This window comes from Mauremys mutica, chromosome 8, assembly GCF_020497125.1.
Source record: "Mauremys mutica isolate MM-2020 ecotype Southern chromosome 8, ASM2049712v1, whole genome shotgun sequence".
NCBI classification, from domain to species: Eukaryota; Metazoa; Chordata; order Testudines; family Geoemydidae; genus Mauremys; species Mauremys mutica.
Genome location: NC_059079.1, coordinates 79,353,322 through 79,367,040, shown reverse-complemented (window position 1 = coordinate 79,367,040; position 13,719 = coordinate 79,353,322). Strand labels below are relative to the sequence as shown.

At 43.2% G+C, this 13,719-nt stretch overlaps 1 protein-coding gene across 15 annotated transcripts in view; it reads left to right on the top strand.

Annotated features, from left to right (window-relative positions):
• The window catches only part of KCNIP1 (potassium voltage-gated channel interacting protein 1), an 849,721-nt gene that overhangs the window by 800,140 nt on the left and 35,862 nt on the right, over positions 1 to 13,719 (top strand). For 14 of the 15 annotated variants that reach the window (XM_045026844.1, XM_045026845.1, XM_045026856.1 and 11 more), the window contains one exon: positions 4,777 to 4,901. In XM_045026844.1, the coding sequence (XP_044882779.1) occupies positions 4,777 to 4,901 (125 nt within the window). Of the gene's footprint in view, positions 1 to 1,345; positions 1,389 to 4,776; positions 4,902 to 13,719 lie in introns of those variants that run through there. The other variant, XM_045026852.1, reaches the window with a different exon arrangement.

Here is a 13,719-nt window from a genome sequence, read left to right as displayed (position 1 = left end):
CAAGTATTCTTTGATATGGGAACATTTTTAATAGCTGGGCTGCTGGTATTCATTCTTCAGTTCATACAAAATATGGCTGCATAAGCAAAATAAATACGTTTTTTAATATCCAGGCCTTGAGACCTTATTCATTTAAAACAAACATGCGACTGCAAATGTAGTTTTGCATAAGTAAAGTCTGCCAGATCTTTCCCTTTAATTGTTGTTTGTTATTTTTAGAATATTAATACCAAATGCTCATTTAGGAATCTGATTGTCTAACAATGGAAAAACCAGTGATACTGTGAATATGTAATTTTACAAATGGTATCAGTCTTCCAAAAAGAATAAATCAACCTGAAAATTGCTTTCCAATGAGCCTGCCTTAAATCTTGCTGAAGTCATTTACAGCTGTGCCAAGGGGTTGTAAAAAAGCTACCATATTGACTTCATAGCATTTTTTCACTTCTTTTGCAGAAGTGTAAATGATAACACAAGGTGTGAAACAACAGGGAATTGGATCCATTGAGACTAACTTCTATTGCCAGTAAATTTATCATTCCTTTGACTTCTAAACATTGTGTTAATTTTTCTCTTTCAATATTTGTTTTATTATTTCATTGAGAATCAAAAAGAGATTTGCAAATGATATTAAGTGTAGGATTTTTTAGTTTTATTTTTGAGGAAGATTGGCACTAGATTTAGTTTTCATAATTTTCTGGTACATTCTTAGTTCTCCATTAGTTCTGAAAAATAATTCAAGGTACAGTAATTGTATTTATAAAGTTCTCTAATATCCTAGGATGCACATCATCTAATTTGTATATTTTCAAATAATGTTCAAAAAGCACTGTTTATAGAACTGTTTTACTGTCTATACTGTTTACAGAGCTGCTCATCCTGTTCCCTTGTCTGACATAGTAGTCTATAGCACAGGCCTACTGGTACCCCATCTTGTGACTTAACAGTTAGCACTTTGATCCATAAGCATTCCAGGTTCTGTCCTTCTGAATTCTCAGTAACCCTAAAGCAGACTCTGGAGAACCAAGGTGGGAGAAGCATATTCCACAGGTGACAGCCCCTTGTGGAAAATACCTACAGCCTCTCATTTAAATCAAAGGGCCTGAGTTCAAACACCTCATTGGATTGTAGCACTACCTGTCATGGAGTAAGACATGCAAGATCTCGGAGATGCAAAAAAAAAATATTTTTCAAAGTCAAGCTGAATTAGTCAAATCCTCATTGGGCAAAAGTAGAGTCAAATTAATTGTTCGTATTTATCTTCCACCTGCATTTTTCACCTAGATTCTACATTGATTGACACTATAAATACCTTAGATTAGATCAAACCAATAGGCAATACTACCAGAATGCTGACCCATGAGAGGTCACAGAAGAGTGTGTGGAAGGTGAGCAGTGCTAAGAGAGATAAGTTCAGAGAATGTGAATTCAGTAAGGGAGAGAGTGAGCAATGCTTAATCCTAAATATTCTCTTTGTGCTGCACAGTTTATTAAAACATGGGAGGAGGGACACAGCTGACTGTGACAGGTACAAACTGGGTGATTGTACTGAGCAGGAGAGAACCTGGAAATGTTTGGGCAGATTGAAAATATAAAGCTTTTAATTAATTTATTTTGAGGCAAATTATACCTTTTACTTATGAGAAATCATGTTTAGACTAGAGGTGAGTCTCCCTAGGTTGGATCCATTGATGACTGATATTCTCTTTCTTTCTGTTTCCCGTTTATCTTCTCCTTCCCTCTTTAAGACCTTTTTCTCCACCACACTCCTTTTTTCTCTCCCTCCTTCCTCCCCCATATTCCACCCTTTCATCTTGGGACATCTTCCTCCCCACCCATCCTTTTTTCAAAGATCTCTGTCTTTCTCCTCATCTCACAGTCCCTTCTTTTTTATTTTCTTCTCCAGCCCCCTACTCTTCCTTCTAACAGTATCTCTTTCTTCCAGACTCTCTCCTCTCCGTCGTCTTTAGTGGTGTCTCTTCGTTCTTCTCCTTTCCAGGACTCTGTCTCCCTTTGCTGATGGTCCCAACCTCTCTTTCCCCTACACTATTTCATCCACTTCTGCAGACCATTGCTCTCTGCTCACAGTTTCCTTTCTGCTACTGCCTCTCATTTTTCTAGATCACTAATCAAATATGCTGTTCTCGATCTAACTAACCTTATAACTGATTCCCTTTGCCTTTACTCCCTGTCAGTCACTGAGGATCCCTTTGACAAGATGTTTCCCTCTGCTGTAGTGTTACAATTAAACTTATCTGAAGCTGAGTGCTAAAAATCCCCATTAGACAAATTTTGTAACTATGTGCAGTGGCATTCATCTTAATTAATCTACACAATCCCAAGAAATGATTATCATATCTGGAAGCATACTGGTGACCAGCCTGAAATTTCTTCTGCTGAACAAACATTGTGGAGGTGCTGTGTGTGTTTGGGGAGTGGGGACAAGTACTTGGCTATTGATTATACATATTTCATAATGACACGGACTGGTGATGTGATTGTCAGCCTTCAGATTGGGGTTGATTACTAGATCCATGCGGCGTGAATACTCAGTTAATGGAAAAAGAGGGAAAGAGGAAAACACCGTAGAGATATTCAAATTCCTCTTTTCCAGTCAGGAATAAGAATATTCTACGTTGTGGCATCTAGTGGCCTGTAGAAATAACTAGTGAGAGGGAGAGTCTTGTAGTGCTTCCTGTATCAAAATGCACAGTCTCTTTGATATGGCTTTTCAAAGTTCATTCAAGTCCATGCCCCCTCATTTTGGCAGGACTGATTTTATTATTGCTGATGCATGAGTGAGTGTCAAGTCTGATAGCATTTAAAAACTCCCCATATCAGTTGGTTCCACTACTGAGCCGTTTGAAGAGTTATACATATACCAATGTTTAGGCTAAATTTTCTCGGCTGTACCTTAAGCCTATTTCTTATTGCCCTGTTTTTATTGACTAGGAGTATGTGTATGTCTCGACTAGAATCACAGGGTGTTATTGCAGCTCAGGTAGACATACCTGAGCAAGCTTTAATCTTGCTAGTTTGGGTCCCAGAGCAGTGAAGCTGTGGCAGCATGCATTTAGAACCTTGGGTAATTACCCATGGGGCTAGCTCACACTGAAGTGTGTGCCACTGCAGCTTCTCTATTCCATGACATGAGCTTGCTAGATTAAAGCTAGTTTGGGTATGTCTACGCAAATTGCCATCGCGCCCGATAATTCCAGTATAGATGTACCCTAAGACTCGTGGTCCAAGAGAAGATTAGGTTAAAAACAAATAGTCAAAGCTTACTTGATCTTTTCCGTAGATGCCATTAACCCAGCCATTAAAACTATGTGTACATACTATTATAGTGGGAAATCCATGAAAAGCATAGTTAAAAGCATTGGATCACCCCTACTGTGCATTTTCTGTAATGATCTGCTGTTGATAGCTTAGACTGGAGATGGGCCCTCACTCCAAAATTTGGACCTGGATTTGATACTTTAAAATTCAGCACCCACAGATTCTGACTTCTGAAGAACACAGACATAGAGGGTGAAAAGATTCCCCCATGCTCTGAGGCCAGTTTAAATTCACAAGGAATCTAATGCATAGGATAAATGTCCAGCAAGGTTTAAAGGGCTGATCTCAGCTCAAAGCTCCAGTGTAGACCAGGAGAATTTTCCTTCTCAAACTCATATTTGACAATTAGTTTATCATTTCCCTGTGCATTTGGGCAGGAATCAACCATAATTCACATAGTGACCCAACTGATTTTTACAGGTTGTGAACTGAGTACTTTTGCCATAAGTGTGTATGACAGTCATTGAAGGTCTAGTATAGATGACATTTTTCTGAAGGTGAGTTCATACTGGAAGTGCTCACTGACCTTTATACCATAGAGGAGGTGTGGGTTCATGTCTTAGGGAGGATTGAGGCTTTTGGGACAGCTGTGATGAATAGTCACATCTGGCTTCAGGAGTATTTTTGATAATCTCAGACTGGCATACAGTAACCATCTGTTCATATCTATGCTTTTTTGGCACTGCTAGTGAAATGAGATTTCTATAATCTTCAAGTCACATGGGAGGATTTGGGTGGAAGGATGTATGCATGTGTCCAAATCCATGTACTTTCACAAGAAAAGAACTTTTATACCAAATCCACATGGGCACTTCATGGCTTACCTATTTCCCCCAAAAGGCCATGTAAGCTTAGGGCCAAATTCCTCCGGGACGTAGCTCCATTGGACTTAACCTGAATTACACCTGGAATGAATGTGATCCATAATGTCCTTAACACTTCAAGCTCTTTTGATAATGTACAAAAGAGAGAGAGAGAGTTTCTTTCTGTTTCCACTCAGTGTAATGTCATGTCTTTGTATAATACGTTTAAGCATGTCTGTCCTGTCACTTACCACTGATGCTTGCATGCTCTTCTTTAAGACTGGCACCCTAGAAGGATTACTCCTTTGCATCGTGCAGGTATTTAAACAGATAACTTCCACCACTCTTTAGTGGAACTGTGATTAGCTACTTGTCCTCCTATTCATGTCATCAATTTCTGCCCTGGGAGCAGATATTTACTTCTTAATAAGGAATTTGGGGTATTGCTCTACTCTTTAGTTTTAATTTTGCTTTTAAAGGATTGAAACCAGTTGTATAGAGAAACTCCATGTTAGTTTTTCTCTCTTCTTTTTGTTCTCGAGATACATCAATATTCCAGTTATTTGACCTGTCCATCGCTTTAATATAGCAAAGGTAGCAATCAAAGTAAATATTTCCATGTCTTTTCTTTTAGATAAAATTGAAGATGAATTAGAAATGACCACAGTGTGCTATCGTCCAGAAGGACTGGAACAGCTTGAAGCACAAACCAATTTCACAAAGAGGGAACTTCAAGTGCTTTACAGAGGATTTAAAAATGTAAGAACCAAAGCATTGCAATGAATGGGCTAGTGTATATTTCACCACCACCCCTCTGCTGTACAATATCCTAACTACTCACCTGTGTTCCATAGCTTTTATCCTGGTAACAATGATACAGAGATTCATTTTGGAGGCTTGGCCTTTTGAAGCAGGAGGATCTGAGTTGGCACAGCGAACTATACATGAGTAAAGCCTTATAAATATTTTTTCTTGGCATCATAATCTGCTTTAAACTAGAGTTGAATGAATATTCATCACGTGATTTACTCAGCAAATTTAGTTGGTTTGTCCTGATTCACATGGCAATTTCCTCAAATGCACTTGTGGGTTGAAATTACCTCACAATATTTTTTCTCACTTTTTTTAGCTCTTCGGATTGATCACAAAGAGTTTGCTTTAATAAGTTCTTGATATTAAAAACAGCTCTCTTGGTTAGTTGCTACATATGCTTGGATGCCATTTATAGGTCCCTACCAAATTCACAGTCCATTTTGGTCAATTTCACGGTCATGAGATTTTTAAAATTGTAAATTTAATGATTTCAGCTATTTAAATGTGAAATTTCACAGTGTTGTAATTGTAGGGATCCTGACCCAAAAAGGAGTTGTGGAGTGGTCATAAGGTTATTGTAGGGAGGGTTGTGGTACTGCTTTCCTTACTTGTGCAGTGCTGATGGCAGGGCCGCCCAGAGGATTCCGGGGGCCTGGGGTCTTCGGCGGCGGGGGGCCCTTCCGTTCCAGGACCCGCTGCCGAAGTGCCCCGAAGACCCACGGCGCCCCGCCGCCGAATTACCGCCGAAGCGGGACCCGCCGCCGAAGTGCAGCCCGGTCTTCAGCGGTAATTCGGCGGCGGGGGACCCGTACTGTGGGTCTTCGGGGCACTTCGGCGGCGGGTCCCGGAACGGAAGGGCCCCCCGCCGCCGAATTACCGCCGAAGACCGAGCTGAACTTCGGCGGCGGGTCCCGCTTCGGCAGTAATTCACCGGCGGGGGGTCCTTCCGCCCCGGAGCAGAAGGACCCCCCGCCGGCGAGGACTGGGAGCAGAAGAAGCTCCTGGGCCTGGCCCCGCAAGAGTTTTCCGGGCCCCCCCGGAGCGAGTGAAGGACCCCGCTCCAGGGGCCCCGAAAAACTCTTGTGGGGGTCCCTGTGGGGCCCGGGGCCTGGGGCAAATTGCCCCTCTTGCCCCCCCCCCCCCGGGAGGCCCTGGCTGATGTTGGCGGCCGGCCTTCAGAGCTGGGCAGCTGGAAAGCGGTGGCTGCTGGCCAGGAGCCCAGCTCTGAAGGCAGAGCCGCCACCAGCAGCAGTGCAGAAGTAAGGATAGCATGGTATGGTATTGCCGCCCTTACTTCTGCGCTGCTGCCTGCAGAGCTGGGCCCTTAGTCAGCAGCCACCATTCTCTGGCCACCCAACTCTGAAGGCAGTGCAGAAGTAAGGGTGGCAGTACTGTGAACCCCCTAAAATAACCTTGCACCCCTCCTCCCCGCAACTCCCTTTTGGTTCAGGACTCCCAATTTGAGAAACGCTGTTCTACCTCGTGAAATCTGTATAGTATAAGGTAAAAGAACACGAAAGACCAAATTTCATGGGAGGAGACCAGATTTCACAGTCCATGACGCATTTTTCATGGTCATGAATTTGGCAGTCCCTACCCATATACTAACACATTATTAACTATTTGAATATATATCAACATTTCTCTTGTATAGGCAGGGCTGCCCGGGGGGGGGGAAGCGGGGGAGGAAGTGGGGCAATTTGCCCCAGGCCCCGGGCCCTGCAGGGGCCCCGCGAGCCACTCCGGGTTTTCGGTGGCACTTCGGCAGTGGGCCCTTCACTCGCTCCAGGTCTTCGGTGGCGGGTCCTTCAGTGCAGCGGAAGACTCGGAGCAAGAGAAGGACCTGCTGCTGAAGTGCTGCCAAAGCCTCAGAGCGCCACCCGGTGAGTACAAGCGCCACAAGCAGCGGAAAAAAAAGCCGCGATCGGCGGCACTTAGGCTGCTCTACCGCCGCCTCTTCATTCTTCAGCGGCAATTCGGCGGTGGGTCCTTCCTTCCGAGAGGGACCCACTGCTGAATTGCCGCCAAAGACCCAGCCATGCCCCAGGCCCCCTGAATCTTCTGGGCAGTCCTGTGTATAGGTCATAACTGTGACGGCGGAGCCAGGCAGCTCTCCCACCCCCTGCTATGTCAAATACTGCCCTATCTCATTACAAATATCCTGTCCAGTGCTAAGAGATCACACAAGCAAGCTTGATAATCCCTTTCCACAAGCATTAATTAGAGCAGTGGTTCCCAAACTTGTTCTTCCGCTTGTGCAGGGAAAGCCCCTGGCGGGCCGGGCCGGTTTGTGTATCTGCCGCGTCCGCAGGTTCGGCCGATCACGGCTCCCAGTGGCCGCGATTCGCTGCTTCGGGCCAATGGGAGCTGCTGGAAGCAGCACGGGCCAAGGGACTTACTGGCCGCCGCTTCCAGCAGCTCCCATTGGCCCGGAGCAGCGAACCGCTGCCACTGGGAGCAGTGATCGTCCAAACCTGCGGACGCGGCAGGTACACAAAGTGGCCCGGCCCGCCAGGGGCTTTCCCTGCATAAGTGGCAGAACAAGTTTGGGAACCACTGAATAAGAGTAACACTTTGTTAGTGGAGTACTCGCAGACAGTAAAAACAAGATGTGCAGGCCTAGGAGAAAATACATTTTTAAATCCAAATGAATACTCTGAGCTTTTTTTGACATAATGCCACCACAGGTCTGTGAAGAAAACTTTGTCTACACATAGATCTCCCCTGATTCCAGCCATTTGCATAGCTACGCTGGTACACCCCCTTCATGTGGCTTAGTGTTATTTGCACTGTTGATATTTACTCCAAGGTTTGGCAGAGGTGAGATCCACTAGTACAAATCGCAGCTTTACTATTGTAAATCCATAGTGTTGATGGGTAAAGTTGCATCAGTGGCTGGCACTGGAGCAGATCCCCAGAACCCTTAAGTACAGCAATCATACTTCATACTAAGATTCTACATATGCAAGTTTAATCAATGGTAGATGTTGTTAGCACATTACATACATGAGTAGGTTGTTTTATAGACCATTATAAGCATATTAGTAGAAGGTATTGTAGATGGTTATAAGCCATGGCTGGTAAGCAAAGTTTTGGACTCTCTAATAATTATTCAATTATGTATTAACACATCTATTAATAATTTATTAACTGTAAGTAGGACTTTCACCTTAATATAAAAGATGACTGCTCTGTCTCTCTCTGTGCCCCATTCCTGTTGTCTCTGCTCTCCTCTACCCACGTACATGCCCACAAAGTCTCACACTTTCTCTGCTCATTTGATTCAGGATGCAATCAAATTCACTTATGATAAAGTACATCAAATGTCTCCACCAAACAGATATGTTCTTTATAATATAAAGTAAATTTCACTCTACACTGATCATATATTTTCATTAACATTTCTCCTTTCATAGAGTGTTTTGCCATATATTTGCCACAGGAAGTAAATGTCTTTTGCATGTGTATTTCCCTCTTATCTATCCATGCGTGGTTACTTTTTTTAATATATAGCTTACCTTCGTAATATGTAGATTTTCTGGGACAGAGTTGGGCTGAATTATTAGTTGTCTCATTTAGTTGAGTTTTCAAAGAAAAAAATATAGCTCTTCATAAATTTCACATGCAGCATATACACAATGGGCCATATGCTGTGGTAACTTACACCCTACCCATTCTAATTGATTTAAGTGGAAAATCTGGCTCACTGTCAGTAGTATCTCCTAACCTGCCTGTCCCATGGAAATTCCAGTTTGCAAGCCCTGGCTGCTGGCACATGAAAGCTCTGTGGGACTGAGCCCGATCTCGTAGATCAGTGATGCTCAGATTACAGTGGTTCAGGAGCTAAATTACTGATCAACATTACCCTAAAGAGCCACAGTAGTGTGAATTCATTGTTTCATTTACTGTGGTATTATATATTCGTATTTAGACAATATGATGGGAAATATTTAGTGTGTTTGTGTGTGTATATAGATAGATAAAGATATAGATATATATTATTCTCACAGGAAAATGACTGACCAAGTATTATTTTATGAGCTACAATTGGTTAATAACATAGTAAAAGCATTCTCATTGGTTGTTAACTTAGACTGGTTAATCATTTAAATCACACGGTATTTTAATATCATGTTGAAAAGAGCTGCAGGAGACACATTAAAGAGCCACTTGCACCTCACAAGCCTCAATCTGAGTACCACCATGTTAGATTCTTGTTACCAAAGGTAATCCCATAGAAGTCAAGCACTACTCCACCGCTAAGTATTACTCTCAGGAGCAAGGGTTTGTGGAATCAGTTTCTGAGTCTGCCTAGCTACAGAGGCAGCTCCCATTTTGAGGAAGAACCTAACCCCAACCTACAACTGCAGAATGCTGCTTGTGGGTGGAATCTGTCTGTCCACAGCCCATTGGCTGCATTCTAACTTGTGAATTCTGTTGAAATCAAACCAATTACCCTGGGCTGGATGGTGCTCTGAGCAAGGGGCAGGGCCGGCCCACAGCATTTTGGCATTTGATGTGGGGAGCTCAAATGATGCCCCCCAAACCCTCTCACTTGGGCCAAAACTTTGAAAGGTGTCAATTCTGCCTTCTTCTTGTTCTACGTCTCTCATGGTACTGCTCTGCTACCTATCCCAATAAAGGAAAACTAACAACTTAAATGTCTTGTTAAAAAAGTTTAAGTAACACTTAACTTTCAAACACCTGAACAGCAAATGTAACTTTTCTTGTCTGCATAGTAAACACTGGCATTTTTATCTGTTTAAATAATCAAAGTGGTGTTTTCTGTGCCTTCTTAGTTGTAAAGATTTGAACTGCTTCCTGAAGGTCCACAGTCTGGGCCAGCTCATGCTCTATTGAGATGGTTGCAAGGCCACCCAGCCTCTCCTGTGTCATTGTGGAGCGTAGATGTGTTTTTATTAACTTCAGCTTGGAGAAGCTGCGTTCTCCACTGGCAACTGTTACAGGAAGTGTTAGAAGTATGCGCAGAACAACAAAAGCATTTGGAAAGAGGGTGGTCATCTTTTTTGTGCACATATATTCCAGAACAGCCTTTGGAGTTGATCCTGCTGAAATGTATCTTGAAAGGATTTCAGTTCATCACCTAAATCACTTGCATCAATATCGCGCATGTCATCATGTGTCATCACTGTCTCTAGTGCCCTGCACTGCTGGTGTAGGTTTTCTTCAAGTATAGTGAGGAGTTTTGTAATATCATATAACATCCCAAATATACTGCTGTGTTCCCTGAGCTGCATAAAACGTTCTTCAACTGACTGTATTGCACAATCTAGCACCTGGTTAAAGAATTCAACTTTGAATGTTGTTTGGGGTCTCTTATGGGATTATCCCGTGCCTCATAATCAAAATGTCTTCTTCTTTGGTAACACTTAAATTCTTCAATGGGTGGAAAAATAGCTTCAGTGTGAAGTTCCTCTGCCAACTTCTGTGCACTCTTCAGAACATTTTGAAATCCCTCATCTGACTGGTAAGACTGTAGGTATGACTTTGGTTTGTCCAGTTGTTCCATTGCTCCAGATGTATCAAGGTCAACACCTTGGAGTCTCTTGCTTACAACATTTATTTCAAACAGTATGTCATGCCACAACACTAAGCCAGACAGAAATTTGAAGTTATGTATGTTTCTGGTGATTCCATTTCCCTCTGCCACTGTTCTTCCACGAACAGTTCCTGTCATAGCATTATCCTCCATAATGGCAATTATGGCATCATCTATCTTCCCAATTTGGTGTTTGATAGGCTTTATCACCTCCACTTGATTTTCCCATCCTGTGGCACTCAGTGGTTTCAGTGTAGAGAGGATGTTCCCAGATGTTGCTTCAAAATTTTCCATTGATGAGTTGATGCAGAGAAAACATACATAGATGCTTTGAATTACATTAAAAAATTCAGCAGTCTCACTAGAAGCTGATGCTGCATCACTGACCACCAAGTTCAATGAATGAGAACTGCATGGGACAAAAAAAGCTCGAGGGGTTTAACTCTCGGATCCATGTCTGCACTCCTCTGTTCTTTCCTCTCATGTTGGCACCATTATCGTAGCCCTGACCTCTCAGGTCAGCTATCACAATTCCCGTATCTTCCAGGTTTTTAAGAAACACATTTGTCATACCAGCTCCTGTAGTATCATCAATGACAATACATTCTAGAAAATGCTCTCTGACAGTCACCATTCCAGGGACATTTTCACTAGGTTCTGTTGTTGTTACAAAATGCACCATTAAAGTCATTTGTTCCGTATGGCTGCTGTCAGGTGTGCAGTCCAGAATAACAGTAATATCTTGCTGACTTCAGATCTGCCACAATCTTCTTTTGTTGCCAGTAACTGTATGATCTCATTTTGAATGGTTTTTCCAAGGTAGCGGTGTGTATACATTTCTTGGGTGGTGACTCTTCTTAGATGCTCCTGGAGTACAGCATCAAACTCAGCCATCAGCTCCACAATTTTAAGGACGTTTCCATTGTTTGGCACATACAGCTGATCTGAAGTGCCACACAGTGTTAGGTTTTGGGTAGCAAGCATTCCCACAATGGCAATGAGCCTTTTCAGAACATTTTGCCAGTAAAGAGACTCTGATACAATCTTCTCTTGATGCTGATCATCTATGGTGGCCTTTAACCTTAGTCTCATCTCAAGCTCTTTCCACCTATGGAATGCTCTCTGGTGATTTGCTGTCTTCTCATGACATGCCAGATTTCTAGCCAGATTTTTCCAGTCCTTTGTTCCTGTAGAATCCAATGTGGCTGGAACATTAGACTGGAAGAGTTTGCAACAAAAACAGTATGCAGCATTCTGGGGTTTTGAGTATATAAGCCGTGGCGTCTCCACTTTGTCACCGTTGGGGATTTCACATCAGGAATGTGTTGGATGGAAACTTCTATCTTCATTGTCTTTGGGGAACATGAAGTTTTTCACTTGCTGTGGCCCATGCAATACAAGGAAGTCCCTCAGGCTACTGCTCAAGTGGGTCCACAGTTCTGGATCATCTAGACTTAAGGAACTAAACTCAGCAGCAGCCGTTTCTTGCACCTCCACCACACTTTTCTGTGATCTACACTTTTCTTCAAGAATGTGCATGGTTACATCCATTTGAGATGGAGATATGGATGCTGCAGTAGCTGCCAAGTCACCTGCACTCTGACTAACTGGAAGATCAGGCATCTCCTCACCACTCACATCCTCACTGGGGTTGGAAGCCTCACCATGAACATTTGTGTCTATGTATCTCAGGAGAGCACCTTCCTGCTTAGATAGAAAAGCTTCCTTTGCTTTCTTTCTTTTTCTGAATGCTACCCCAGAGGGGCATTTTCTTCGTTCGCTCATGATTGCTGTTCTGTTCCAGCTATAGTGGCTCTCAACACTCAGTTGAAGGGAAAAAGTAAGCAGGCTGGTAGCAGGGCCTGAGTGAGGGAAGATATCCATGTCTTAAGGGCCTAACTGGCCCCTACTACTTCAGTTGACTGCCTGTTCTCCTCAAGTGGGTTCAGGGAAGCAGCAGGAAACAGGAAGCTCCCTGAGAAGCTGGTGTTAATCAGTCCAGGCTCTTGGGGTGCTAGAGAGGTACATAAGAGACTCCTCCTCCTCTCTCTCCCTGCAGCTCCTGCTGCTTTCTGTTATTCCCTCTCACCTTTTCTTCTGTCTGCCTGTTATGTCTCTTGTGCCATCCCTCCTCCAGCACAGCACTCCACCATGTCTGTGCATCTAGAGCAGAGAGAATACATATGCACCAGCAGCAGACACAATTTTCTACACTCTGGGTCCTAGTGGTGCCCCCCCACCGTCTGGCACCTGAGGCGGCCTCCTCAGTTTGCCTCATGGTAAGGCAAACCCTGCCAAGGGGTGCTGTGCAAGCTGCCTCACCTCAGCACTTGCCCTAAGAGGCACGTGTACCTGACAAACCAGTATGAGCCACAGTTGCTCCAGAGGGTGGGGAAGCAAGTTACTGCACTGTTACTTGAAAAGATGCAGTTCACTTCCTCCACCCCAGCTGGACAGCATGTGTAGGGTGGTGTGGCCAAAATGACGTCAGTTGCTGCCCATTTGAATGCAGGGAGAATATTAAAGGTTGGAGGAAGGGTGTACTCTACAACAGACCCAAGATCTGAGTGATAAGATGTAAGGTAAACCCATATTTCCCTGCTCAGTTGAGTAAGCCAAAGACAGAACCTAGCCTTCAATTTCTCTGTGTAATTTTTCCCCATTAAAGGTATGTTTTACTTCATTCTAAATACATTACAAAACACTTTTTCCTGTATTGGCCACAGGAGATCAGGAATTGTTGTATACCTCTAAGGTCTCTGAAATACCTTGTTATATTGGCTGCAAAATCTGCGTGTGTTCAACTTCACTGAATTTTATTGCTTATCAGTGTAAGCGATTGGGCCACGTGCACTGTAAAATGGACAGGTACTGCAAATTAATAGCAAATTTCAGCATGGCAGCGCTGTCAATGCATCTGATTCTTGGCCCTGCCACTTCTGTGTTCAAAGACTAATCGTGCTATTGTTTTGCAATATGGAGAAAGTACCACTCTGGGCAAAAATAATGATTAGCAAGTTCATTTAATCAGTGACTTAGCCCATTTTCTAAGTTCAGCATCATTGAAGGTCTTGCTATTAATTCACATTGCCAACACAATCATGTTTTGCTCCAGGACAAAGCAATATTAGGACAAAGCAATATTAATGATATGCTTTTCTTCTGCTAAGCGCTCAGTGTGCTTAAAGTATTAATATGTTGTGT